Genomic DNA, 26,289 nt, shown 5'->3' on the forward strand with positions numbered 1-26,289 from the left:
AGCCCTAGCTAAGAGGTTTAGCCTAAAATAGACATGATTAGGCTAAACATCTTTAGAAAATACTAAGAAGAAACAATAAAAAAATAAAAATAAATAAATATTACTCTACTTTCTCTCTCTGCCTCTGCCCACGTCCCCTGGAAAATGTCATGCCTCCTATGCTCAACTCTATCTTCTCTTTATAGCTGTCAAAGGTCAGTCGGTAGGAGTTTCCGCACAAAGAGGCAGGCGGTGCGTAGCTTTCACGCAATAGCAAATCTGGAAACTTCCTTACGTAGCAAACCGAAGAAACAGAAAACAGGGAACCCATTCCAAAATCTGATCCGGACGAGTTTCTTGGGAATGATCAGACGTCCCTAGGAAGTGATCTGGACGGCTAAGATCGATGGGCCGATCCTGGCCACGGACGTAGAACGGCCCAGATCGTCCCAGTCTCTCCAGACGCACATCAATGCGTAGAACATACGGAAAAGAGAGGCTTCTATGATCAGTGGGGCCTATGAACAGATTTTTCCAGGAAACCCACTCCGTCCATTGTGCTCTCTTCGAAAAACTATTCAGATATGGATGGTTTTGGATTAGGTTTGGTGTGGCCCATTTGATTTATCTTTCAGTAAAGATTCTGTCATCCATTCTGTGTTTTACAACATTTCATGTGCGTACACGTGCATTGGGCCGAAAGGTAAGCTTGGCGAGGGTCTTGGCCACTCCACGGAGCAATTGGACAGGTCAGATCATCTAATGGAATGATGGGTGGGGCCCACTGTCAAAACCCAGTGGGAACATGTCCGTCACTGGACATTCTGCACGGCTCAATTTGGATTTTTTGCGCAAAAAATAGGTGGGGTCCACTGTAATGCATGTCCTAGAAATCCACTCCCTCCATCGCCTCTTGTAGATAGTGTTGGCCCATGGCCTCAAGTTTGAAGTAGATCCGACTTCAAGGTGGGCCACACGCTCAATCGATGTGTGGACAACATTCACCGTTAAAAATATAATCGCTTCACGTATCCTTGATGTCATGCACATCTATTTACAAATTTACCCTTCTCTTTTGTTATAACTTCTGCCTTCCGTATCTCCTGATTACACCATGCAAATAAGACAAAATTTCACCAGGACTTGTTATCTTTCACGCTCTTTCCAATGCCTAAGTTTGAGCCTTGATCGCTTATGGATTGCCAAGATGCTCTTTAATGGCTAACACCCTCTAATATATTTATTGGGCCACTTCCACATGGATCTAATGGCTGAAATTTGATGTGTACGGTTAATTTATGGTCCTCAGGTCATGCATGAAGTTTCGAGCCGAATGGATGGTGGGAAGCCTGTGATCTTGCATTCTGACTGACTTTCAGGCCACTTGAGCTTCAGTTTCTCAATTTTCTCGGATCTTTGGCGTGTAAATCCATCGATCTTGGTCCCCTGGGATCCATCCCTTGCCTTGGTGACTCATGAGCATTAAATCCATGCTTTTAGCATCCTTTTTCAGTCCAAGCTCATGAATTCACCTTGCAATACAAACACACTTAAAAGAAGACGTTAACAATATTATGCTCATAAAATCCGGTAATAACTGGGGTCTAATATGCAATATTTGACCCTCAACACAACTCCCAACCAGCATTTTGCTAGTCTCAAGCAAAGTATGCGAAAAATAATTTCAAAAATACAAGACAATTCCTACAAACCCAAGTGACTTGTGAAAAATAATCAAGATGCGAGAATTCTAAGTTTCATGAATGGTGAGCAGTACTTTATCCTGGAATCCAGCTCACGGTAAACTTCATAATCAAGTTCAATGTATTAACCCATCAATTAGAAAAAAATTCTAAATATTGAGTTCCATATGTGTATAGTGTAAACCTGACTTACCATCATTAAGAGATTCAATTGTCAATTTCCATGATAACATTGGTAATCAAAAGTGCATTTAGGACAATCAATACCTAAACCAAAACTTGCCTTACAGTTCTTCTTTTTCATTCTTTTAGCTTTTAATTTTTCCATCAAGGGGGAGGGGAATCGAATCTGCAGTTATAGGGAGCAAACCTATGGTGGAGAGTGTACGCCCAACCCTTTTCACATATTATCCATGGGGAATTAAATCTACACCGATAGGGAGCAAACCTATCGTGAAGATTATTCGCCCAACCCTTTCCAAAGGTATCTGTTTATTATTATTTTTTTTCATAGGTATTTTCCTTTTCTTCAATTAATCATGATGGGCAAATTTTCCAGGCTGGTTCTTTACATGCTTAGTGACTACCAAGTTACAATTCAAAATCGAATTGAAACCTTAATGTGCAAGCGAGATGTGTCTTGTGAAATCATGGCTCAATTAATGTTTTTCTAATCATGGATTAATAGTTCGAACTTAACTGTGAAGTCTAACAGATAACTGAATCCAAGAGTCATAAATCCCCAACACTCCGTATCTTATAATTCTAAATCAATGATAGCCGTCAAAATTATTTCGAATTCACAAGAAAGTCCAGAAAATTTTAAAAATTTTCACAATTTTTGCTAAAGACCAAGAAAATACTGATTAGGTAACCCGATCTCCCACCCCCAACCTCAAATCTACATTGTCCTCAATGTAAAAGATATGAACATGCAATGCACATGGGACATCGAAAGTAAATGAAAAGTGATGGGAAGATAGTACCTAGATAACGAATCGAGAGAGACTTTTCCATAGAGATCACAGCATGAAAGCTGGTCAGCACAAGAGTGAAGACACGAAAACAAACTATCCTAAAAACAATGCAGAAAGCAAACTAACCTAATGGCGTAAAACCGTCTATCCTAGAATAGCATAAAGCAAACTACCCTAGTCCTATGAAAGTATGAAAAAAACTACTTGATCATGCCGTAAGGTTCCTCTTCTGGCCAATATCTTAATAAGTTCCTCAGTAAGTTCCTCAACAGGATCATCCACCCTTTTGCAATAAGCTTGGGTGCTCTGGAGCTTGACTTTACAGAGAAACTTATGTACCTCATTAAAAATTTATCGTTGATTTGTCAGAAGTATCCAAAGTATATATGATTCACCTGTGTCAGAAAAAGTTTCAAAGTTAGTATCCCATGGTGAATCAGAGACTACAGGTAGATCAAATTGAGAAAAATTTTCAGGAAGTGGTGTAGTCTCAACACATTCCGAAGTAGCAGACTTTGGTTCAATTTTCAGCTCCTCCTTCCCTAATGGTAAACATTCAGAATCTATGGAAGAAGGGGCTTCAGAGTAAGAGTTCTCTCGGTCAGTGATGACTACCGAGATATTGTCTTGCAAGACATTCACTACGTCTCTTATCATGGGATCATTTGAATCTGCAAAGTGTGTCAAGCAATCATCCAAAGAGTTGAAAAATTCAGTTGAGCGTGACTTATGTTCCACATTAAAGCTCATGATGATCTGCCCAAGGAATCCATTGTCTTTAAAGGTAAACGGAGGTGTGCTCTCTTGCTCCAGCCCTACACAGATATATTGAAAATCAATAGGGAAAGCATCGATGTGATCACTTTGTTCATTGAAACTACTCAATCGAGGCGTTGAATTGTCAAATGTGTACAGCTCAGATGGTGGCCTCAACTTAGTGGTTTCAATTTTCAAGGTCGTAGCGAGCAACTCGTTCTTCTCCCAAATCACATCATCATTTAATTCAGAGTGGTCCAAACATGTTTCACAAGAGTTAGAAGGGTCGATTGTAAGGGGCTCATCCTCCACCTTAAAATCAGACATGTCAGGTGAGGGGAGTGGCTCATTATGACCGACCACTTTATGTACGTCTTGATCATTGACCCGGATCAAACTTGAGATTGATTCTAGGGGACTTTGGGCTGTACATTCATGATCATCATCCCAATATGCATCATCGTCTAATTTCGTGCAGTACACACTTGGGATGGGGTCGCTCTCCTCACATTCTACACCTAAGTTCGGTTGAGGTTTGAAAAAACTAACCTCTACCTCGTCATTGAGATCCTATATGTCATGTGAGGAAAGTGTGTCATCATTACTGTATTTGAAAGATACCCACGTATCTTGACCATTCCTTTAAACAGTCATCGAGATCAACTCATCGGGAAATTGAACCATATGCTCATTAATGGAATCCAACTCCTCATTTGTAATTCTAGAGTTCTTCAAAAGCGAGTTAGGATTACTTTTCTCGCATTGTATTTCTGGAATGAATTGTGGCTGAGATAACCGAGCCTCTTCTATCTTATCAAGGCGTGAATTAAGCGCTTCCAACGATTTTCTCATTTCCGTGAGATAGGTTAGGCTACGCTGAGCTGAATCCTCTTGGATTATTTCTGGTTGGATATCAATGGTAGGGTATCCAAGAGGATAATCATTATAACATAAGTTGGTTCATCTTCCAAATTTTGATGTTTTCCCTGGTAATAGTCATACTGATCATACATGGGAGAATATGATGGTTGATAATAATCCTCGTTTCCATAATTATGATCGTATACGGCCCTATTAACCGATGGAACATAACGTTCTAGTCGGTTCTCAATGTCTGTTCCCGATGAAGAAAAATCTTGAGGTATACGTTGAATTCCACAACCCTCAGGCATTCCCCAATATCTCTTATCCATCTCGGCATATGCACGTACCCATGCTTCCATGGTAGAACCCTAACTCTGAGTCTAATTCTAAGAAAAATAGAAGAAAAAATCCTACAGAAGTATGGAAAGTAAGAGGAGAAGAAGTTAGAAGGAAAGTACCAAATCAGAAGTTCCTATGTTAAGATCCTGTAAAAGGAAATAAAAGAAATTAGTTTCTAAAAACAGAAGAAATCCTAGAATTAGAAAGTTTTTAAAAAAATAAAACCCTACTTCTAAAAATAGGAAAAATAGAAAATTTAGAAAGGGATTACCAATTTAGAAGCTTATGTCAGGATCCTACAAAATAGGAAAACAGGTTAGTTTCTAAACAAAATAAAATAAAAAAAAAAACTTTAACCTAAAGTTAGTAAAATCCTAATCTTAACCTAATTCTAAAACTAATTAATCTCAGAAAATGTAACCGTCAATCCCTGGCAACGGTGCTAAAAACTTGTTCACTCCTCAAGTATAGGGTCGTGATGTAGTAATAAACTTGGTGAGACCGAGGTCGAATCCCAAGGGACTAAAACCTGTACGTAATTTGAAACTAAATAGAACTAGAACTAGACTAAGATGTAATCTAAATCAAGCGAATATGAGGGAATAATTGTGAATAGATTAATTAAAAACTAATAAAAATAAAGGTGAGAATTAGGGTGCCAAGGATCCACTTGTAGCAATTGGGAAGTTACCTTGCATTGATTCAAGGACACAACTGGAATCAGAGTCCTATCATATCCAATTGGTATGAAGAGATTTGTCAGATCTCTGAACTTCTCATGGATCTAATCCTCAATATATAAGAATGGTGAAGATTTGGAAGTGATTCTATCACCTAAGTATGCCTAGGAGACTATGACAAACAACAGCAATTTACCAATCTCACAGCCAATCATGAGAGAATTGTGAAAGTTAGGAAAGGTTCCATCACCCAACCATGCCCATAAGACAATGGTGAACGACAGGGTTCCCCAGTTCACAATCTCAATAAAGGAAAGAACATACTTAAAGCTATCACAGATCCATTGTAATTTGAGTCACAATAAACCATTAAAAACTAAAAGCATACCTTAATAATCAAATTAGAATCTATAAGGTTCAACAAGACATGAATCAAAACAAGCAACCGTCCTAATCACGCTACCAGCTTCACTCCTTAGCCCTAATTAAGAGATTTAGCCTAGAATAGACATGATTAAGCTAAACATCTTTAGAAAAATACTAAGAAGAAATAATAAAAAAATAAAATAAATAAATATTACTCTACTCTCTCTCTCTGCCTCTGCCCACGTCCCCTAGAAAATTTCATGCCTCCTGTGCTCAACTCTATCTTCTCTTTATAGCTGTCAAAGGTCGGTCGGTTGGAGTTTCCGCACAAAGAGGCAGGCGGTGCGTAGCTTTCACGCAATAGCAAATCTGGAAACTTCCTTACGCAGCAAACCGAAGAAACAGAAAACAGGGAGCCCATTCCGAAATCTGATCCGGACGAGCTTCTTAGGAATGATCAGACGTCCCTGGGAAGTGATCTGGAAGGCTGGGATCGATGGGCTGATCCTGGCCACGGACGTAGAACGGCCCAGATTGTCCCAGTCTCTCCAGACGCACGTCAATGCGTAGAACATATGGAAAAGAGAGGCTTCTGTGATCAGTGGGGCCTATGAACAAATTTTTCCAGGAAATCTACTCCGTCCATTGTGCTCTCTTCGAAAAACTATTCAGATATGGATGGTTTTGGATTAGGTTTCGTGTGGCCCATTTGATTTATCTTTCAGTAAAGATTCTGTCATCCATTCTGTGTTTTACAACATTTCATGTGCGTACACGTGCATTGGGCCGAAAGGCGAGCTTGACGAGGGTCTTGGCCACTCCATGGAGCAATTGGACAGGTCAGATCATCTAATGGAATGATGGGTGGGGCCCACTGTCAAAACCCAGTGGGAACACGTCCGTCACTGGACGTTCTGCATGGCTCAATTTGGATGTTTTGCGCAAAAAATAGGTGGGGTCCACTGTAATGCATGTCTTAGAAATCCACTCCCTCCATCGACTCTTGTACGTAGTGTTGGCCCATGGCCTCAAGTTTGAAGTAGATCCGACTTCAGGGTGGGCCACACGCTCAATCGATGTGTGGACAACATTCACCGTTAAAAATATAATCGCTTCACGTATGCTTGATGCCATGCACATCTATTTACAAATTTGTCCTTCTCTTTTGTTATAACTTCTGCCGTCCGTATCTCCTGATTATACCATGCAAATGAGACAAAATTTCACCAGGACTTGTTATCTTTCACGCTCTTTCCAACGCCTAAGTTTGAGCCTTGATCGCTTATGGATTGCCAAGATGCTCTTTAATGGCTAGCACCCTCTAATATATTTATTGGGCTAGTTTCACATGGATCTAATGGCTGAAATTTGACGTGTACAATTAATTTATAGTCCTTAGGTCATGCATGAAGTTTCGAGCCGAATGGATGGTGGAAATCCTGTGATCTTGCATTCTGACTGACTTTTAGGCCACTTGAGCTTCAGTTTCTCAATTTTCTCAGATCTCTGGCGTGTAAATCCATCGATCTTGGTCCCCTGGGATCCATCCCTTGCCTTGGTGACTCATGAGCATTAAATCCATGCTTTTAGCATCCTTTTTCAGTCCAAGCTCGTGAATTCACCTTGCAATACAAACACGCTAAAAAGAAAACGTTAGTAATATCATGCTCATAAAATCCGGTAATAACTGGGGTCTAATATGCAATATTTGACCCTCAACACAAGTAGCCTAGGAGAAATAAGAACTGATCTGCTGAATTCTATTCCCCCTTTAGTGTCACTGGAGATGAATGACATACTTTTGGCTCCCCCATCCTTTTGTGAAGTTCAAGAGGCTATCCACTCCATCGCAGCTGATAGTGCGCTTGGTCCAGATGGATTTTCAGGGATTTTTTATTCCACATGTTGGGATATAATCGGGCAAGATGTGCACAAGGTAATCACTTATTTTTTCCAAGGGGGCAAGATTCCAAGAGCAATGTCCTCCACGCTGATTTGTTAGATCCCCAAGTGGGTTGCTCCTAAGAGATGGTCAGATTATCATCCCATTAGCCTCTGCAACTGCATATATAAAGTCTTCTCAAAGATCATTGCTAATAGACTCAGTCAGGTTCTCCCTCATTTGATATCCACAGAGCAAGGAGCCTTTATAAAAGGCCGATCAATATCAGAAAATATTGCTCTATCGCAGGAATTGTTCAGAGATATCAATAGGCAGACTAGAGGAGGTAATGTGGTTCTGAAGTTGGATATGGAGAAAGCGTATGATAGAGTGGAATGGATGTTCCTTAAATAGGTTGTGGTTCGGTTTCTCCTCTAGGTTGATAGGAATTGTCGAAAATTGTTGGGCTAGTAGCTGGATTTCTATGTTGGTTAACAGGGAAGCTGCAGGTTTCTTCAAGCCTTCTAGAGAGTTGAGGTAAGGAGACCCTCTCTCTCCAAGCCTTTTTATAATTTGTGCAGACGTGCTTAGTAGAAACCTCAATCGGCTTGTTGATCAAGGCCACTGTTTACCGTACAAACTTAGGAGAAGCTGTCCAAGAGTTACTCACCTCCTATATGCAAACGATACTTTGCTTTTTCTTAATGGGAGTATCACATCACTTTACAAAACCATGGCAGTTCTGGAAGATTACCAGAAGGCTTCTGGTCAGAGGATAAACCGTCGGAAGAGCTCTTTCTTATGCTCAAATAAGATAACGTCATCCAGGATCAGGTCCATCTCTAACTTGCTAGGCATAAACAGGGCCGGGGGAGTTTTCTGCTATCTGGGGGTGCCGCTGGCAGTGGGAAGGCTGAAAGTAAGAGATTTTCAGCCCGTCATAGACAAGGTTGAGGGGCGTATTTGGGGGTGGAAAAACAGATTTCTATCTCAAGTCGGAAGAGCAATCCTAATCAAGCATGTGCTGGGAAGCATCCCCATTCATTCCATGGCAGCTACTACTATTCACAGGAGCATGCTTAAAGAGTTAGAGAGCAGGTTCTCCAGCTTCTTCTGGGGGTGGGCTGATGGGAAAAGGAAACTCCATTGGAGAAGCTGGGAAGCAATTACCAGGCCGAAGACGGAAGGTGGACTAGGAATCCGGAAACTATCAGAAGTAATGCATACATTTCAGATAAAGATGACTTGGACTTTGAAATTTCAAAAGGACTCCAGTTTTTGGGTAGTGTTCATGGCGGCTAAGTATGGTACGATGCAGGAGGACTCGACCTCAACAATCAACGATAGAGTCAGCTCTCCAACCTCGAAGAAAATGAGGAACTTGATGCCTTTTCTAAATGAAAAGGTCCAATGGAGCATTGGAGAAGGGGAATGTAGATGTTGGCAAGAAAATTGGACCGGTCTTGGTCCTCTGCAAAATTATGTGTCGGGGGACATTCCAGAAGAGATCAAAGATTTAAAGGTGAAGCAAATTTTAGGTCCTACAGGACCTCTCCCTCCAACAGTGGTACTCTCGATGCTTCCTCAACAAGTTGTAGATGTAATCTTTCAAGGGTGTTTCTGTCTATCAGAAGGTCCGGATTCCCCTGTGTGGCCGTTCACTACATCAGGAAAGTTCACAGCAAAATCAGCATGGGAAGTGAGCAGGCCGATTTCTTCTACGAAAGAATAGGCGAGGTGGATCTGGCACGGCCACTTACCTCCAAAAATTTTGTTGTTTGTTTGGAAACTCTTTAACAACTCTCCCGGTAGAGAATGCAATTCAATCAAGGGGCATTCATTTAGCGTCAACACTACAAGAAAAACGGGCAAAGGCTACGGCCAAAAACCGTAGCAAAAGCCCTTTTGCTACGGATATGATCCGTAGCACGTCCACCGCTATTGGTGGGGTAGCTAAAGGTCTAGCTACGGATTATATCCGTAGCAATAGATACCAATAGCTACGGATATAGTCCGTAGCAATAGATACCAATCGCTACGGATTATATCCGTAGCAATAGATACCAATAGCTACGGATTATATCTGTAGCAATACCTTTAGCTACCCCACCAATAGCGATGGACGTACTGCGTATCATATCCGTAGTAAAAAGAATTTTATCCGTAGCAATAGATACCAACTGCACCAATAATATTCGTAACAATAGATACAATAGCTATGGACAAAAGCCGTAGCTATAGCTACGGATTATATTTGTAGCTATTTTTTAAAAAAAAAAATTTGAATTAATACGACCTATTTCCATTGCAAAAACCTGCTGTGATTGATAACTCATCTAAGCTTAATGCTGATAGAAATAGTACATAAAATACAATCAGAAAAAAAAAACGATGCATTTATTACAAATAGCAATCAAATCATACAGTGCATCCTATATTCACATTTCTAAATAAACAATACTTCACTTTGCTCAACCTATCATAAGAATTACAACTAAGGCGTGCCCTCATGTGCAAGAAACAAATACACTCTAACACAGTAAACACCTTCCACATGCATTCAATAATGCTCACGTTTTTACAGAATTTTCTTCCTTCAGACGGTCAATTTCAGCAAATGCAGAAGATAGACCTTCTTCTTTCCTTGAAATTGTAAATGTAATTTCTGTGGACTTCGACACAAGATCACTTTCAAGTTCCAAAACCCTTCCCTTGAGAAAATGAATTTCATCCTCCACTGACTTCTTTGGCTTGTCAGCCTATATAAGGCAACATTTATAGACACGATCAAACAAGCATGCCTTTGTACACATCTCAAAAGGAAGAAAGATAAAAAAAAAAAACACTTATATATGAAGAAATTAAAAACGTATCGACAAATCTTCTAAACTATGGCAAAATCCAACATGAGTAATGTGTTCAAACCTAGGATGGACTTTTAAACTCAAAACCTAGGTTTAGGTTAAGGTTATTGGTTTAGGTGTTAGGTTTAGGTTAAGGTTATAGGTTTAGGTTAGGTTTAGGTTATAGGTTAGATTATAGCTTTAGGGAATTCACAATAGGTTAAGGTTTAGGTTTAGGAAATCGGGTTCAGGTTCGGGATCGAGTTTAGGTTTGGGTTTTCAAGTTTAGGTTTAGGTTTAGGTTAGGGAGTTGAGATTAGGATCAGGTGTAGGTTTATGTTTAGGGGTTTGAGAATACATTTAGGTTTTAGGTTTTAGGTTATAGGTTTAGGTTGTAGGTTTAGGCTTAGGTTTTAGGTTTAGGTTAAGGTTAGGTTATAGGTTATAAGTTTAGGTTATAGGTTATAGGTTAAGGTTTAGGTTATAGGTTTTGGTTTAGGTTAAGGTTATAGGTGTAGGTTTAGGTTAAGGTTTAGGTTTAGATTATAGGTTATAGGTTTAGGTTTAGGTTATAGGTTATAGGTTATAGGTTAAAGCTTTAGAGAATTGAGAATAGGTTAAGGTTTAGGTTTAGGAAATCGGGTTCAGGTTTGAGATCAGGTTTAGTTTGGGTTTTCAAGTTTAGGTTTAGGTTAAGGAGTTGAGATTAAGATTAGGTGCAGGTTTAGGTTTAAGGATTTGAGAATATATTTAGGTTTTAGGTTTAGGTTAAGGTTATATGTTATAGCTTTAGGGAATTGAGAATAGGTTAAGGTTTAGGTTTAGGAAATTAGGTTCGGGTTCGGGATCGGGTTTAGGTTTGAGTTTTCAAGTTTAGGTTAGGGAGTTGAGATTAGGATTAGGTGTAGGTTTAGGTTTAGGGATTTGAGAATACATTTAGGTTTTAGGTTTAGGTTTAGGTTTTAAATTATAGGTTTAGGTTTAGGTTTTAGGTTTAGGTTAAGGTTAGGTTATCGGTTATAACTTTAGGTTATAGTTTATAGGTTATGGGTTAAGGTTTAGTTTATAGGTTTTGGTTTAGGTTAAGGTTATAGGTTTAGGTTTAGGTTAAGGTTTAGGTTTATATTATAGGTTTAGGTCAAGGTTTAGGTTATATGTTATAGGTTATAGGTTATAGCTTTAAGGAATTGAGAATAGGTTAAGGTTTAGGTTTAGGAAATCGGGTTCGGGTTCGGAATTGGGTTTAGGTATGGGTTTTCAAGTTTAGGTTTAGGTTTAGGTTAGGGAGTTGAGATTAGGATTAGGTGTAGGTTTAGGTTTAGGGATTTGAGAATGCATTTAGGTTTTAGGTTTAGGTTTTGATTTTAGTTTATAGGTTTAGGTTATAGGTTAAGGTTAGTTTATAGGTTAAGGTTTAGGTTTAGGTTAAGGTTTAGGTTTAGGTTATAGGTTTTGGGATTTGAGAATAGGTTTAAGTTAAGGTTATAAGTTTAGGTTTAGGAAATCGTGTTCGGGTTCGGGATCGGGTTTAGGTTTGGGTTTTCAAGTTTAGGTTTAGGTTTAGGTTAGAGAGTTGAGATTAGGATTAGGTGTAGGTTTAAGTTTAGGGATTTGAGAATATGTTAAGGTTTATGTATAGGAAATCAGGTTTGGGATCGGGTTTAGGTTTAGGTTTAGGTTTTACGTTTAGGTTAAGGTTACAAGTTTATATTTAGGTTATAAGTGTAGGTTATAGGTTTAGGTTTAGGTAAGGTTATAGGTTACGGTTTAGGGAATTGAGAATAGATTAAGGTTTAGGTTTAGGAAATTGGGTTCGGGTTCGGGTTTGGATTTGGATTTAGGTTTGGGTTTTCAAGTTTAGGTTTATGTTAAGGAGTTGAGATTATGATTAGGTGTAGATTTATGTTTAGGGATTTGAGAATACGTTAAGGTTTAGGTTTAAGAAATTGAATTCGGGTTCGATATCGAGTTTACGTTTGGGTTTTAGGTTAAGGGTGTGGTCCCTGCAAATACAGATATAAACACGGCCTGTCCAAATGGCCAGGCCCTTCCAATGTTGTCCATAGGAAATGGACGGCTTCATCATGGTCATAATCGCGGTTCCCACCTTCTAGGGACTCCCGCTCATCCGAATAGCTCCGACGCACATCCGAGTCTGCTCCATTAATTTCGAGCAAATACATAAACACGGCCTATTCAAATGGCCAGGCCCTTCCAATGCTGTCCATAGGAAATGAAAAGCTTCATCATGGTCATAACAGCGGTTCCCACCTTCCAAGGACCCCCGCTCATCCGGATAGCTCCGACGCACATCCGGGTTTGCTCCATTATTTTTGAGCAAATACATAAACATGGTTTGTCCCTCGGATCCACCGAATTTGTCTGATCCAGGGATCCAAGGAAGGCGGATACTATAACTTGGGCCATAGTTTCAGCCATTTGAAATGCTGAAATCACGCACACTAACATAATCCAGAAAGGAAATTTCTTTCGCTGAAATATACCAACAAAAGTAAATGGCATTCTTGATTTTCAACTGGAAAGCACAAAATATGAACTAGAACATGAGAGCAGAGAAGTGTTGACTCACTTGTTCACTTTAACCCAAGTAACTTTTAGTGTTTCCTTCTTCTTTTCATCAAGCTCTTCAATCACCTTCTTGATTTTTGACTTATCATTCTAAGCAAGAGAAGAATACAGTAAACAAACAACTTCAGAAATAAACAAATTCAATTTAAAAAAAGAAAAAGAAAAAAAGAAGATGAGATCCTTTACAGGCTGAGAAATACAACAGTATACCTCAATGATGTTTTTGTTGGATAATAAGTCATTGTATTCATCTTCAACTTTCTCGAACATTACCATAACTTTTTTGTTGACCCTCTTCTCAAGGCTAAAAGCAATCAATCAGATTAACTGAGATTCATGTCCATTAACCTTCTTCTTTCAAAAAAAAAAAAAAAATGCAAAACCAAACATCAATTAGGTGTTGAATCATACTATTTCATTGTCATGGAAAAAAAAAAAAAAAAAAAAACAAAGAAGCACAAGAAACAACACAATAAGTAATCTAATCACACACCCAGATTGTTCAGCTTAAAGTTTCTCATGCTCCTCCCTTGATTTACGAGGATCACGAGATGAGAAGTCATAATCTGTTCCACTTTTTTCAAATAATTGTTTCTCGGCTATAATCCAACTATGCCTTTCTAGTAGTTTATCTACCTTCAGGGAGCAATCTTTTTGTTCCATCTCCATTCGCTTAATCTGTGTGAATGGGAAAGAGTGGGTTTCTATTAAGAACACATACACAATTTCATAGATCAAGCAAGTTAAATAAAATAGGAACAGAATAACCACTACAAGTACCTCATTTTTCAATTTTTCCCTCTCAACATTTGCATCACTAATTTTATGTTGAAGCTTCCGTTGCTCCTTGACAATGACACTGATCTCAGCATCACATTCTTTCATCTTTGAACGACTTAAATTGAGCTCAAATTGGGCTTGATCATGTTCCTTCTTTATGGAACTAACCTGCAATAGGAAAGGCAATAAAGATGCGTGCATTTTGTGTTCAGCAAAAAGGGTTAGATTGTAAGTTTAAGCACCTTGCTTGTAAGGTTATCTACTTCTACAGTGAGGCTGTTTATCTGTGTCTGTAAAGAAACTAATTGATTTTCCAGGGAAGCATGCTCTTGAATGACTGCATCTTTCTCCATAATGAGCCTCTCTCTTTCATTTTCAAAGTCATAAATCCTTTCACAATTGAATGCATCAAAATTTAAAAATAAACATGTGCAACAATGCACCAATTACAATAAGAAGTGTGTGCAAGAATGCACCTTGTTGTCTATTGAAGATGGAATTGAATCAGTCTTCTTTTTGTTGGGATTGCTTTTGCCTACGTTGATGCTCAAATGCGAGACACATCCCATGGAAATACCTACAGTTCCAGATCAAACTTATAAATCAACAGCAAAACAGAAGTGCAGTTTAGGTAGTATCGCACAAGTGAGCAATGTACATACTAGCTGATTTATCTATGAATTCAGGCTCCACTGTAGAAAAACGAGATAAAGCCAAAAAACTACCAACTGATCAATGTACATACCGGCTGATATATCTAGTTATTCGATGTTTTAAGTGGAAATGAACTAACCTTGAGAGCTTTTTTCCTCATTAGTATACTAAAATACCGACATAGAGAAAATGCCTCCATTGAAAATGTAGTCAACCAGAGCTTGCATCCTATGGGAAAATGCCATAATGAAATAAATAAATTAAACTTTGAGAATAAAAACATTGGTATAAAGTAAAAGGAATCAGAACAAAGAAATCACTGCTAGCAAAACATCCTACATTTGAGAAACTCACTGATATTGAATTCAATGGAAAAAAAACTGCATGCACAAAGAAATCAGAACATCCACATGCAGACTCTAGGGGTTGAGGACAATAATATCTATGACTGGAGTGCCACCTTTTTTTTCTTTTTCATTTTCTTTTTTGTCAAAAGAATGAGGCGGGTTGCTGACCTTGGTAACATTGAAATGGACAACTGGTTCCGCACCTAGGCGACATCAAACATATCCATGTCAAGTCCATAAGCTTGATATGCTGACGCATTTGCAGGGCTGAGATTTGTTGAGGGTCGAATATTGCATATTAGACCTCAGTTATTGCCTGCTTTTATGAGCATGATACTGTTTAATGCCCTATTTTAATCGTATTTGTGTTGCGAAGTGGATTTATGAGCATGGACTGAAAAGGATGCTAAAAGCATGGATTTAACTCTCAAGAATCACCAAGGTAAGGGACAAACCCCAGGGGACCAAGATCGACGGATTTACATGCCAGAGATCCGAGAAAATTGAGAAACTGAAGCTTAGGTGACCTGAAAGTGAGCCAAAATGCAAGATCACAGGGTTCCCACCATCTATTTGTCTCGAGACTTCATATATGGACTGAGGACCTTAAATTAACCGTACATGCCAAAATTCAGCCATTGTATCCCTGTAGAACTGTCTCAACAGACAGATCAGCCCCTTAAATCCTGATTTGGGGCCCACCAGATATCTGGATATGCTTCAATCTTGGTCTCAATGTGCTAAATGAGATGAGGAAAGGAATGGACGGAGCGGATTCTTCATACACATCAATATAGGACCCACTTTACATGGTGTGTGTGCACAACACACATGCACTGGATGAGCACCAAAAATCAAGAAATCGGTCAGCATGCGCTGACTGATGCTTCTTTAAAAACTTTTCAAAACACGTCCGGGACGGTCATAGTCTGATTGGGTTTCTCTAGTGGACCCCACCCATCATCCAAATTTATGATTTGGACCGTCTATTGGAATCTAACAGGCCCTCTTACCGAAGCCTAGGTGACGGAATTTTGGAAGACAACGTGCATCAGAATTCAACCATTCAAATGGATGATCGACAGTAGCACAGAAGATCTTGCATGCCATACTGAATCCAATCTGAAACCAGCCATTTCTTACTGGTTTTTCGAGAGGATCACAATGAACGGAGTGGATTTCTCATTCGAAGCCGATAAAGGGGCCCACCGTCGTCACAACGTCAACTACGCTGCTCTGTTTCGCAGCCCGAAAAAACTGGACGTTCTGAATCATCCTGGCCCACCAGCGATGATCGGATGTCCGATCTGAACTGTCCATCATGGATGCCGTCTAAAAAAGTCCTAAGGGATGTTGGTTATGTGGAAAAGAAGAATGGAAAGTGAGGAGTTAGTGCCGCCTCAGTTGCTACGTAAACAGGACCTGCGTAAACCGATTGTTGCTACGAAATCTCTCCACGCACGCCGACTCCAGCACTCCATTGACCATATCTGATATAAAAGGAGAAGGAGAGATGACGTGTGGAGGATCCTATCTTGGCTTGGGCTAGACTTGGAGCATAGAGATAGAGAGAGAGTAGAGTTGTTTGTTTTTCTTTTTCTTTTTGTTTGTTTTGAATTTAGCCTAATCATATTGCTAGGCTAAATCTCTTAGCTAGGGCTAAGAGGTGAAGCTTGTAGCGTGATTAAGATGGTTGCTTTGTTTTAATTCATGTTTTGTTCAACTTTTATGGATTTTAGTTATTTATGAAGATATATTCTTAGTTTTTAATGGTTTATTGTGACTCAAATTATAATAGATCTGCGATAGCTTGATATATCTTCTTTTTCTGAATTGAGATTGTGAAATTAGTAAGATCTGTTGTTCACCATTGTCCCATGAGCATGGTAGGGTGACGGAATCCTTTCTAACCTTCACAATTCTCTTAGGGTTGGCTGTGAGATTGGTAAATTGTTGTTGTTTGCCATCGTCTCCTGGGCATGTTAGGTAATGGGATTACTTCCAAATCTTCACCACTCTTATCTATTGATGATTGGATCCATGAGAAGTTCAGAGATCTGACAAATCTCTTCTTACCAATTAGATAGGATAGGACTCTGATTCCAGTTGTGTTCTTGAATCATTGCAAGGTAGCTTTCCAATTGCTACAAGTGGATCCTTGGCACCCTAGTTCCCATTTTTATTTTTATTAGTTTTTAATTAATTTATTCACAATTATTCCCTTCATTTTACCTGATTTAGATTTCATCTTATCCTAGTTCTAGTTCTACTTAGTTTCAGATTATGTATAGGTTTCAGTCCTTGGGGATTCGACCTCGGTCTCACCGAGTTTATTACTACATCACAACCCTATACTTGGGGAGTGAACAAGTTTTTGGCGCCGTTGCTGGGGACTGATGGTTATGTTTTTTGAAATTAATTAGTTTTGAGATTAGTTTAAGATTAGGAATTTTCTAACCTTAGATTTTAGGTTTAGGTTTTCTTGATTTTTAGAAACTAACCTATTTTTCTTATTTTGTAGGATTCTGATATATACTTTCTAAATTGGTAATATCTTTCTGATTTTCTAACCCTCTATTTCTAGATTAGGTTTTTAACTTAGGGACTCCGATCTGGTAACTTCTTTCCAAATCCTCTCTTTCTTTCTAGATTTTTATTTCATTTCTCTCTTTTAGGTCTAAGTTTAGAATCTGAATTGAGGTTATGACTGCAAATCAACCTCAAGCACTACCTCCACCTGGGATTGAGGAAGTCCATGATGAGAATGAGGTGCATCAAGCACTCCCGCCTTGTACTTTACGAGATTATTTACAACCGGTGGGGATGATTTTTCCAAAAAATATGGGACACATGAATATCAAGCCAGGGGTGATCCAACTCCTTCCTAAATTTCATGGGCTTGAATCTGAAGAACCGCATCTACACTTGAAAGAGTTTGATAAGATTATAACCACTTTATATTTTCCAAACGTGTCTGAGGACATAGTCAGGCTGAAACTCTTTCCCTTTTCTTTGAAAGAGAAAGCTAAGACGTGGTTACATTCACTATGTCCTAGATTTATTGGCACATGGAATGATATGCAAAGGGAGTTCATAAAGAAATTTTTTCCATATCATAAAACGAACACCTTTAGAAAATCAATCATGAACTTCGCACAAAGGAAGGATGAAACATTCTTCCAATGTTGGGAGCAGTTCAAGGATCTTGTCAGCTCTTGCCCACAACACGGTTTTGAAACGTGGCGCATTACGCACTTTTTCTATGATGGGCTGACATCCTCCATACGCCAATTGGTTGAGACGATGTGCAATGGGGAATTTATGAATAAAAATATCGATGATGTGTGGGATTACTTGGATAGACTTGCCGAAAACACACATTCATGGGACACATACCCAAAATTGAGTACCACTTCTAGGCCCACTCAATCAAAGGAAAGGGGTGGAGTATACCTGCTGAAAGAGGATGATGATATCAATGTTAAAGTAGCTAATCTCATAAAGAAATTTGAGGCCATGTAATCAAGAAAGGATAAAGGTATGGAAGTTGTTTGCGGTATTTGTGGTTGTAACAGTCACACAACTGAAAATTGTCCAACTATATCTGCCTTTCAAGAGGTTCTAACTGAGCAATCCAATGTCGTAAATAATTACCAAAGACCTTTCAATGGACCCACCTCTAATACGTACAATCTTAGTTGGAGGAATGGACAAACTACTACCCCTCAAGGTTTCTTCAATCAAATTCCAAATCAAGGGAAACCTCAAGAGGATCCAATTCTAAAACACATTCAAGACCAAGAGCTATTCAACCAAGATATCAGATCAGCAATAGGATCACTTACATCATCCATTCAAAGGATAGAGTCACACATAATGATTGGGGGAAAGGGGATGCTTCCTACTCAACCTCTCTCCGATCCCAAACCGCAATATGAGATAAGTGATCCAAGCTCTTTGGATCAGATGGAGCAGGCTAAATCTATCACTACTCTTAGGAGTGGGAAGACCATTGACAAAACTATTCCGATTAGGGCTGAAAAGCCTAAGAACCTGGAAGAGGATAACAATGATAGACCTAGCATTGCTCCACAAAAATTAGAATCGGAACTTATAGAGAAGCCAGTTACTCCATTTCCCCAACGGTTGGTTGCACCAAAACCTCTTTCTAACTCTCAGGATATTCTAGAGGTATTGAAACAAGTGAAAGTCAATATTCCTCTACTTGATGCCGTAAAATAGATATCTTTATATTCTAAATTCCTGAAAGACCTATGCATGACCAAACGACGACAGAGTATTCAAAAGAAGATCTTCTTGACTGAGAAAGTGAGTGCCATCCTGAAACAAGACATGCCACATAAATTCAAAGATTCCGGTAGCCCAACCATATCATGTGTAATTGGGGACTATCGAATTGATCACGCACTTCTTGACTTAGGGGCGAGCGTCAATCTAATTCCCTACTCGATATACAAACAGTTAGGTTTGGGTGAATTAAAACCCACCCTAACCATACTACAACTTGCTAATTGCTCTGTTCGTGTACCTAGAGGGATAATTGAGGATGTGTTGGTTCAGGTCGATAGATTTTACTACCCTGTAGATTTTATGATCATGGACACCGAACCCATCAATAATATGAGCACTCAGATTCCTGTCGTTCTTGGTCGCCCATTCCTTGCCACTTCAAACGCAATTATCAATTGTAAGAATTATGTCATGACTATGTCTTTATGACATTGGAGTCAAACATCTTTTTCAATAACGGCAGAAACTTAAAGGATAATGATGATTTCCATGACATTAACATGATTGATTCTTTCATGGAAGATAGAACGCCTCTGACCTTATCCTCTAACCCTCTAGAGACGTGCCTGGCACACTCCCATGACTTGGATGATGACATGATTAGGGAGAGGTGTGCCTTACTTAATACTGCGTCGGTACTTGAAGTTAACCAGTGGAGGCCACAATTTGAAGAATTATACCAAACTGATGTCGTGCCTCTATTGTTTAACCTCAAGCCACCGAAGCTTGACCTAAAACCTTTACCCTCTGATTTAGAATATGCCCATTTAGGTCAAGAAGAGACATACCCAGTGGTGATTTCATCTCATCTTGAGAACAAATAAGAGAGTATGCTCATTTCTACTCTTGAAGAAGATAAAGGAGTTATTGGACATATCATCACAGATCTCGATAGGATGAATGAACTCCTTTCAACAGAATGTTTTGACTCTTTGGATGATTGTTTGGCACACTTTGCAGATTCAAACGATCCCATAATACACGAAATAGTGGATGTCTCGCAAGACAATACCTCGGTAGTTGTTACGGACCGAGAGAACCCTTATTCTTCTAAAGTACCTCCTCCCCCAGATCCTGAATGTTTACCATTAAAGGAGCTGAAAATTGAACTAAAGAGTGAAACTTCGGCGTGTGTTGAGACTACACCACTTACTATAAATTTTTTTGAATTTCATCTACTCGTAGTCACTGATTCATCATGGTGTACTAACTTCAAAATTTTATTTGTCACAGGTGAATCGTACATACCTTGGACACTTCAGACGATTAAAAGAAAACTTTATGCTGAGGTCCCTCAATTTCTCTGGACATTCACACTCTAGGACATCCAAGCCTACTGCAAAACGGGCTTTTGGATGATCTTGTTGAAAAACCTTCTAAGAAATTTACCAAGATACTGGCCAACAGAAGAACCTAGATGCATAATTGAGTAGATTTTCCATGCTTTCACAGTTGAAGATTAGAATTTACTACTTTCATAGGACTAGGGTAGTTTGTTTTATGCTGTTCTAGGTTAGTCGGTTTTATGCCATTAGGTTAGTTTGTTTTCATGTTTTCACTCTCGTGCTGACTTGCTCTCACACTGTGATCTCTTGAAAAGTCTTTCTCGATTCTTTCGTTTAGGTACTATCTTCCCATCACTTCTCATTTAGTTTCGTTATCTTATGTACATTGTATGCTTAAATATCTTTTACATTGAGGACAGTGTAGTTTTCATGTTGGGGGTGAGAGATCAGGTTACCTAATCAGTGCTTTCTTAGTCTTAAGTAAAAATTGTGAAATTTTTTTAAAATTTTTCTGAAAATTCTTATTAATTCGAAGTGATTTTGATGGTCATCTTGGATTTATAATTACAAGATAAGTGATGTTGGTAATTTATGACTCTTGCATTCAACTATTTGTTAGATTTCATAGTTAACTTTGAATTATTAATCCATAATTAGAAGTTGTAAATATTGATTGGGTCACGATTTCACATGTCACATCTCGCTTTCACATTAAGGTTTCAGTTCGATATTGAAAAATTAACTTGGTGATCACTAAGCTTGAAAGGAACCAACCTAAGAAATTGAAAGGATTGAGTGAATGGTCTTCACCATAGGTTTGCTTCCTACAGGTGAAGGTTTGATTCCCCAAGGTTGATAATAAAAAAAGGTTGGGTGTACAGTCTTCACCATAGGTTTGCTCCCTATAGGCGGGGATTTGATTTCCCTTCTTGGTGTTACTTTTAATGAAAAAATCAAAAGCTAGAAGAATGAAAAGACGATCTGCGAGGCAAGTTTTGGTTTAAGTTTTGATTATCATGAATTCTCTTGCTGGTTACCAATGATATCCTGAAATAGAGAAGTGAATTTTAATAATGATAACCCGAAATTACACTATACACCCATGGAACTCAATATTTAGAATTTTTCTGATTGATAGATTAATACTTTGAACTTGACTATGAAGTTTACCGTGCACTTGAGACTAAGAGAAAATAATGTCCAACATTCATGAATCTTAGAATTCTAGTATCTGAATTGTTTTCCATAAATCACTTGAGTTTATAAAAAACATCCTGTAATTCTCAACTTATTTTTCACATGCTTTGCTCGGGACAAGCAAAATACTGGTTGGGGGTTGTATTGAGGGTCGAATATTGTATATTAGACCCCAGTTATTGCCTGCTTTTATGAGCATGATACTGTTTAATGCCCTATTTTAATCGTATTTGTGTTGCGAAGTGGATTTACGAGCATGGACTGAAAAGGGTGATAAAAGCATGGATTTAACTCTCAAGAATCACCAAGGTAAGGGACAGACCCCAGGAGACAAAGATCGACAGATTTACACACCAGAGATCCAAGAAAATTGAGAAACTGAAGCTCAGGTAGCCTGAAAGTGAGCCAGAATGTAAGATCACAGGGTTCCCACCATCTATTTGTCTCGAGACTTCATATATGGACTGAGGACCTTAAATTAACAGTACATGCCAAATTTCAGCCATTGTATCCCTGTGGAAATGTCTCAACAGACAGATCAGCCCCTTAAATCCTGATGTGGGGCCCACCAGATATCTGGATATGCTTCAATCTTGGTCTCAACGTGTTAAATGGGATGAGGAAAGGAATGGACGGAGCGAATTCTTCATACACATCAATATAGGACCCACTTTACATGGTGTGTATGCACAGCACACATGCACTGGACGAACACTAAAAATTAAGAAATATGTCAACATGCGCTGACCGATGCTTTTTTAAAAACTTTCCAAAACACGTCGGGGACGATCCTAGTCCGAATGGGTTTCTCTAGTGGACCCCACCCATCATCCAAATGTATGATCTGGACCGTTTATTGGAATCTAACAGGCCCTCTTACCGAAGCCTAGGTGACGGAATTTTGGAAGACAACGTGCATCAAAATTCAACCGTTCAAATGGATGATCGACGGTGGCACAGAAGATCTTGCATGCCATACCGAATCCAATCTGAAACCAGCCATTTCTTACTAGTTTTTCGAGAGGATCACAATGAACGGAGTGGATTTCTCATTTGAAGCCGATAAAAGTGCCCACCGTCGTCACAACGTCAACTACGCTGCTCTATTTCACAGTCCGGAAAAACCGGACGCTCCGAATCGTCCTGGCCCTCCAGCGATGATCGGATGTCCGATCTGAACCGTCCGTCATGGACGCCGTCTAAAAAAGTCCTAAGGGATGTTGGTTATGTGGAAAAGAAGAAAGGAAAGTGAGGAGTTAGTGCCGCCTCAGTTGCTGCGTAAACAGGACCTGCGTAAACCGGTTGTTGCTGCGAAATCTCTCCACGCACGCCGACTCCAGCACTCCATTGACCATATCTGCTATAAAAGGAGAAGGAGAGATGACGTGTGGAGGATCCTATCTTGGCTTGGGTTGGACGTGGAGCAGAGAGATAGAGAGAGAGTAGAGTTGTTTGTTTTTCTTTTTCTTTTTGTTTATTTTGGATTTAGCCTAATCATGTTGCCAGGCTAAACCTCTTAGCTAGGGCTAAGAGGTGAAGCTTGTAGCGTGATTAAGATAGTTGCTTTGTTTTAATTCATGTTTTGTTCAACTCTTATAGATTCTAGTTATTTATGAAGATATATTCTTAGTTTTTAATGGTTTGTTGTGACTCAAATTACAATAGATCTGCGATAGCTTGATATGTCTTTTTTTCTGAATTGAGATTGTGAAATTAGTAAGATCTGTTGTTCACCATCGTCTCATGGGCATGGTAGGGTGACGAAATCCTTTCTAACCTTCACAATTCTCTTAGGGTTGGCTGTGAGATTGGTAAATTGCTGTTGTTTGCCATCGTCTCCTGGGCATGGTTAGGTAATGGGATCACTTCCAAATCTTCACCACTCTTATCTATTGATGATTGGATCCATGAGAAGTATAGAGATCTGACAAATCTCTTCTTACCAATTGGATAGGATAGGACTCTAATTCCAGTTGTGTTCTTAAATCATTGCAAGGCAGCTTCCCAATTGCTACAAGTGGATCCTTGGCACCCTAGTTCCCACCTTTATTTTTATTAATTTTTAATTAATTTATTCACAATTATTCCCTTCATTTTACCTGATTTAGATTTCATCTTATCTTAGTTCTAGTTCTACTTAATTTCAGATTACGTATAGGTTTCAGTCCTTTGGGATTCGACCTCGGTCTCACCAAGTTTATTACTATATCACAACCCTATACTTGGAGAGTGAACAAGATTGCATGGGATGGTTTTTGGTGCATTAGAATCATAAGCATATGTGATGATTCAAATGCATGGATTGCAAAAACTCATAGAATATCAATACACATCTAAATCATAATATAAAGGAAAGAAAGCATATCTGAATCACGTGTAGCCAGGCTGCAAGCCCCAGCCCCATCCGCATCCTCAGGCTCAGCAGCAATTTCATTTTATTTAATAGAAAATGTATGGTCTAAATGACAATTAACCAACGTGAAATGAAATACACTCACTACAAGAAAAAAATAATCTGATGACTCAATATCTGAAAACAGGGTAGCATAAAACCTACACCAAACTGAGGCTTACATTCAATAACTATAAGTTTATAACTAAGATGGTGGCTTTTGAGCCCCAGAAGCAACTTTACACATGTCACATGTTGCCAGCCAACCACGTGGATGGACATATGATGGAATATAAGAAGAGAGAGACCAACCATGCAGGTCACATGGTTCAAGAATATGCCACTCGATTAATCAAGTGGCTTCATGTGGATGTCAAATGTGGACTGTAGGCAAATTTTTGACCGTCCATTTGTTGAAAAGGGTGGCCAATCTGATAGGTGAATACCTTGATTTTTGTGCCAGGTCATCTGCAGTGTGTGTCCCAAGACATGCATAGATCAGATGTGCCACACACATCACCATTTGACATATAAGCCACCTGTGGAAGTGTATGTGTGGCTAGCAAACATCTGAATAAGATACAAAAACCTCTCAAAGAATAAATATTTATGAAACATACATCTCCTTCAGACATTGTTAGATTAAAACAGAATTGTCTTCTTGACAAATTTTCCATTATAACCCCAACTTTGGATCTATGAACTTTTCAAATCAACAAAAAAGAAGGAAGCTGTTATTGCAACTTACAGCAAATAAAAGAAAACATAGCATCAGCAAAATCCTGATATCATTTTGACTTGTGAATCCAAGACTATGAGAAACAAAACAGCCAACTAATTTGCATGAAGCTACTTCCAACAATGTTTCAATATGCAGTTATGTATAAAATTAAAGTGCTTTTTATTTCTCAACAGAAAATAGTTGGTTTTCTTGATGAACAAGTATCAAAAGTGTCCAACAAAGCATCCAACAACCATACAGGCGGGCCCACCTTTCTGGGACCCACATTGTTAATCTTTGTGGAACAGTGTGAACCACCAGTAGTTTACAGTTCAGACATTGTAGGGCTGTAAATAACAGATTGAAGCGAGCCTGCTCGAATGAAGACCATGCAATGTGGAGGTCCTGAAATATGCCTATAACTAAATCAATATTTCTATCTTAAGGAATTAAGCTGACAAATGAAATACCAAAAACAAATTGTCAGATTTTCTATGAGTCAGGATTAGAAAAAGGCATCTCAGTTGAAAATAGGACAATGCCTCTTCTAAGACAGCAACAACATTCGACTTTGTACCTTTCCTCAATGATAGAAACTTCTCACGAGCCCGTAGCACAAAAAAGACATTGCAAAATAGGCCATTGATTTCTTATTCCTGTCTTCTTCATGCAGGGGGGATCCAGAAAGAAATCCATGATCCAACAGACTTCTTGGTAAGAGACACCTCATTTCAGCCTTCTGTAAGATTGATTCAGATCCATTAATATTACAAAAAACAAATTACTTCTGAGGAGAGAGCTAATTCCAACCATTTCTCACTCATCAGAATCATAAAAACCAAGTATTAGGCTATACACATAATATTCCCTGAAAATTGAAATACTAAAACCAGGAAACATTTTGGAGAAAAAGCTAACCTGCATGTATCTCTAGAAGCTGCACTTTGGAATCAGCTATTGGAACACTCTGAAAGGCTTCCATTGGATAATGAACCTGTACCAAATTGTAATCAGATTGCCAATTTTTTTCGTCCAAATGCATGTTGATTAGTCCTGGATAAATAACAAGAGAGTAACTTTTTCTTAGAAAAAAATAAATGACAATCCTCATCAATCTATTAAGCTGTCCAAGTAAACAAAAGTAAGACCACTGCAAGTGTGAGTGATCCAGGTTGGATCCCTGTTTATCTTACCTTATAATACCTTACTTGTAGGCTTGCCAATAGGCTAGGAAAAATAAAAAATTTTAATATGCCCGACTCAGAAAGTTCAGAATCTAGGGCAAAGCTAACCCCAAGCTAGCCCCTAACAGCCTTACTTGTGCCCAAAAAGGAAAAAACCACCTACCACCTTTCAACAAAACAAAATGTATCAAATTCGAAAGATACATCTTAAAAATCCTTTTTATAAAATAAAAGAGTGGAATCTGCAGCTTAAAACAAACCTAAGGCCCTGTTTGGTTACCACTTAAAAATGAGCTCATCTCATTTTAGTTGAGATTTTATTCAACCCGGTAATCAGTCTTTAGATGTCTGTGTTCGACCCAACCAAGTGAATGAAAAGCACATCAGTTATTCTTGTGGAATAGGATTTGGCAGAGGCAATGGTCATAGACCAACCAAA

At 38.8% G+C, this 26,289-nt stretch overlaps 1 protein-coding gene across 6 annotated transcripts in view; it reads right to left on the bottom strand.

The window, feature by feature from the left end:
• LOC131221735 (structural maintenance of chromosomes protein 2-1-like) overlaps positions 1 to 26,289 on the bottom strand; it is a 47,019-nt gene that overhangs the window by 1,770 nt on the left and 18,960 nt on the right. The window contains exons 1-5 of one of the 6 annotated variants that reach the window (XR_009159551.1): positions 14,552 to 14,814; positions 13,472 to 13,656; positions 13,189 to 13,282; positions 12,980 to 13,068; positions 9,765 to 10,305 (exon numbers count right to left, since the gene is read on the bottom strand). Coding sequence is in view for 3 of the 6 variants with exons in the window: in XM_058217050.1 (XP_058073033.1) it covers positions 10,143 to 10,305; positions 12,980 to 13,068; positions 13,189 to 13,282 (346 nt within the window). In the remaining 3 variants the exon portion in view is untranslated. Of the gene's footprint in view, positions 1 to 9,764; positions 10,306 to 12,979; positions 13,069 to 13,188; positions 13,283 to 13,471; positions 13,657 to 14,234; positions 14,502 to 14,551; positions 14,815 to 26,110; positions 26,171 to 26,289 lie in introns of those variants that run through there. The other 5 variants (XM_058217050.1, XM_058217051.1, XR_009159553.1 and 2 more) reach the window with 5 other exon arrangements.

Source organism: Magnolia sinica, chromosome 12 (genome assembly GCF_029962835.1).
Source record: "Magnolia sinica isolate HGM2019 chromosome 12, MsV1, whole genome shotgun sequence".
Classification (NCBI taxonomy): domain Eukaryota; kingdom Viridiplantae; phylum Streptophyta; class Magnoliopsida; order Magnoliales; family Magnoliaceae; genus Magnolia; species Magnolia sinica.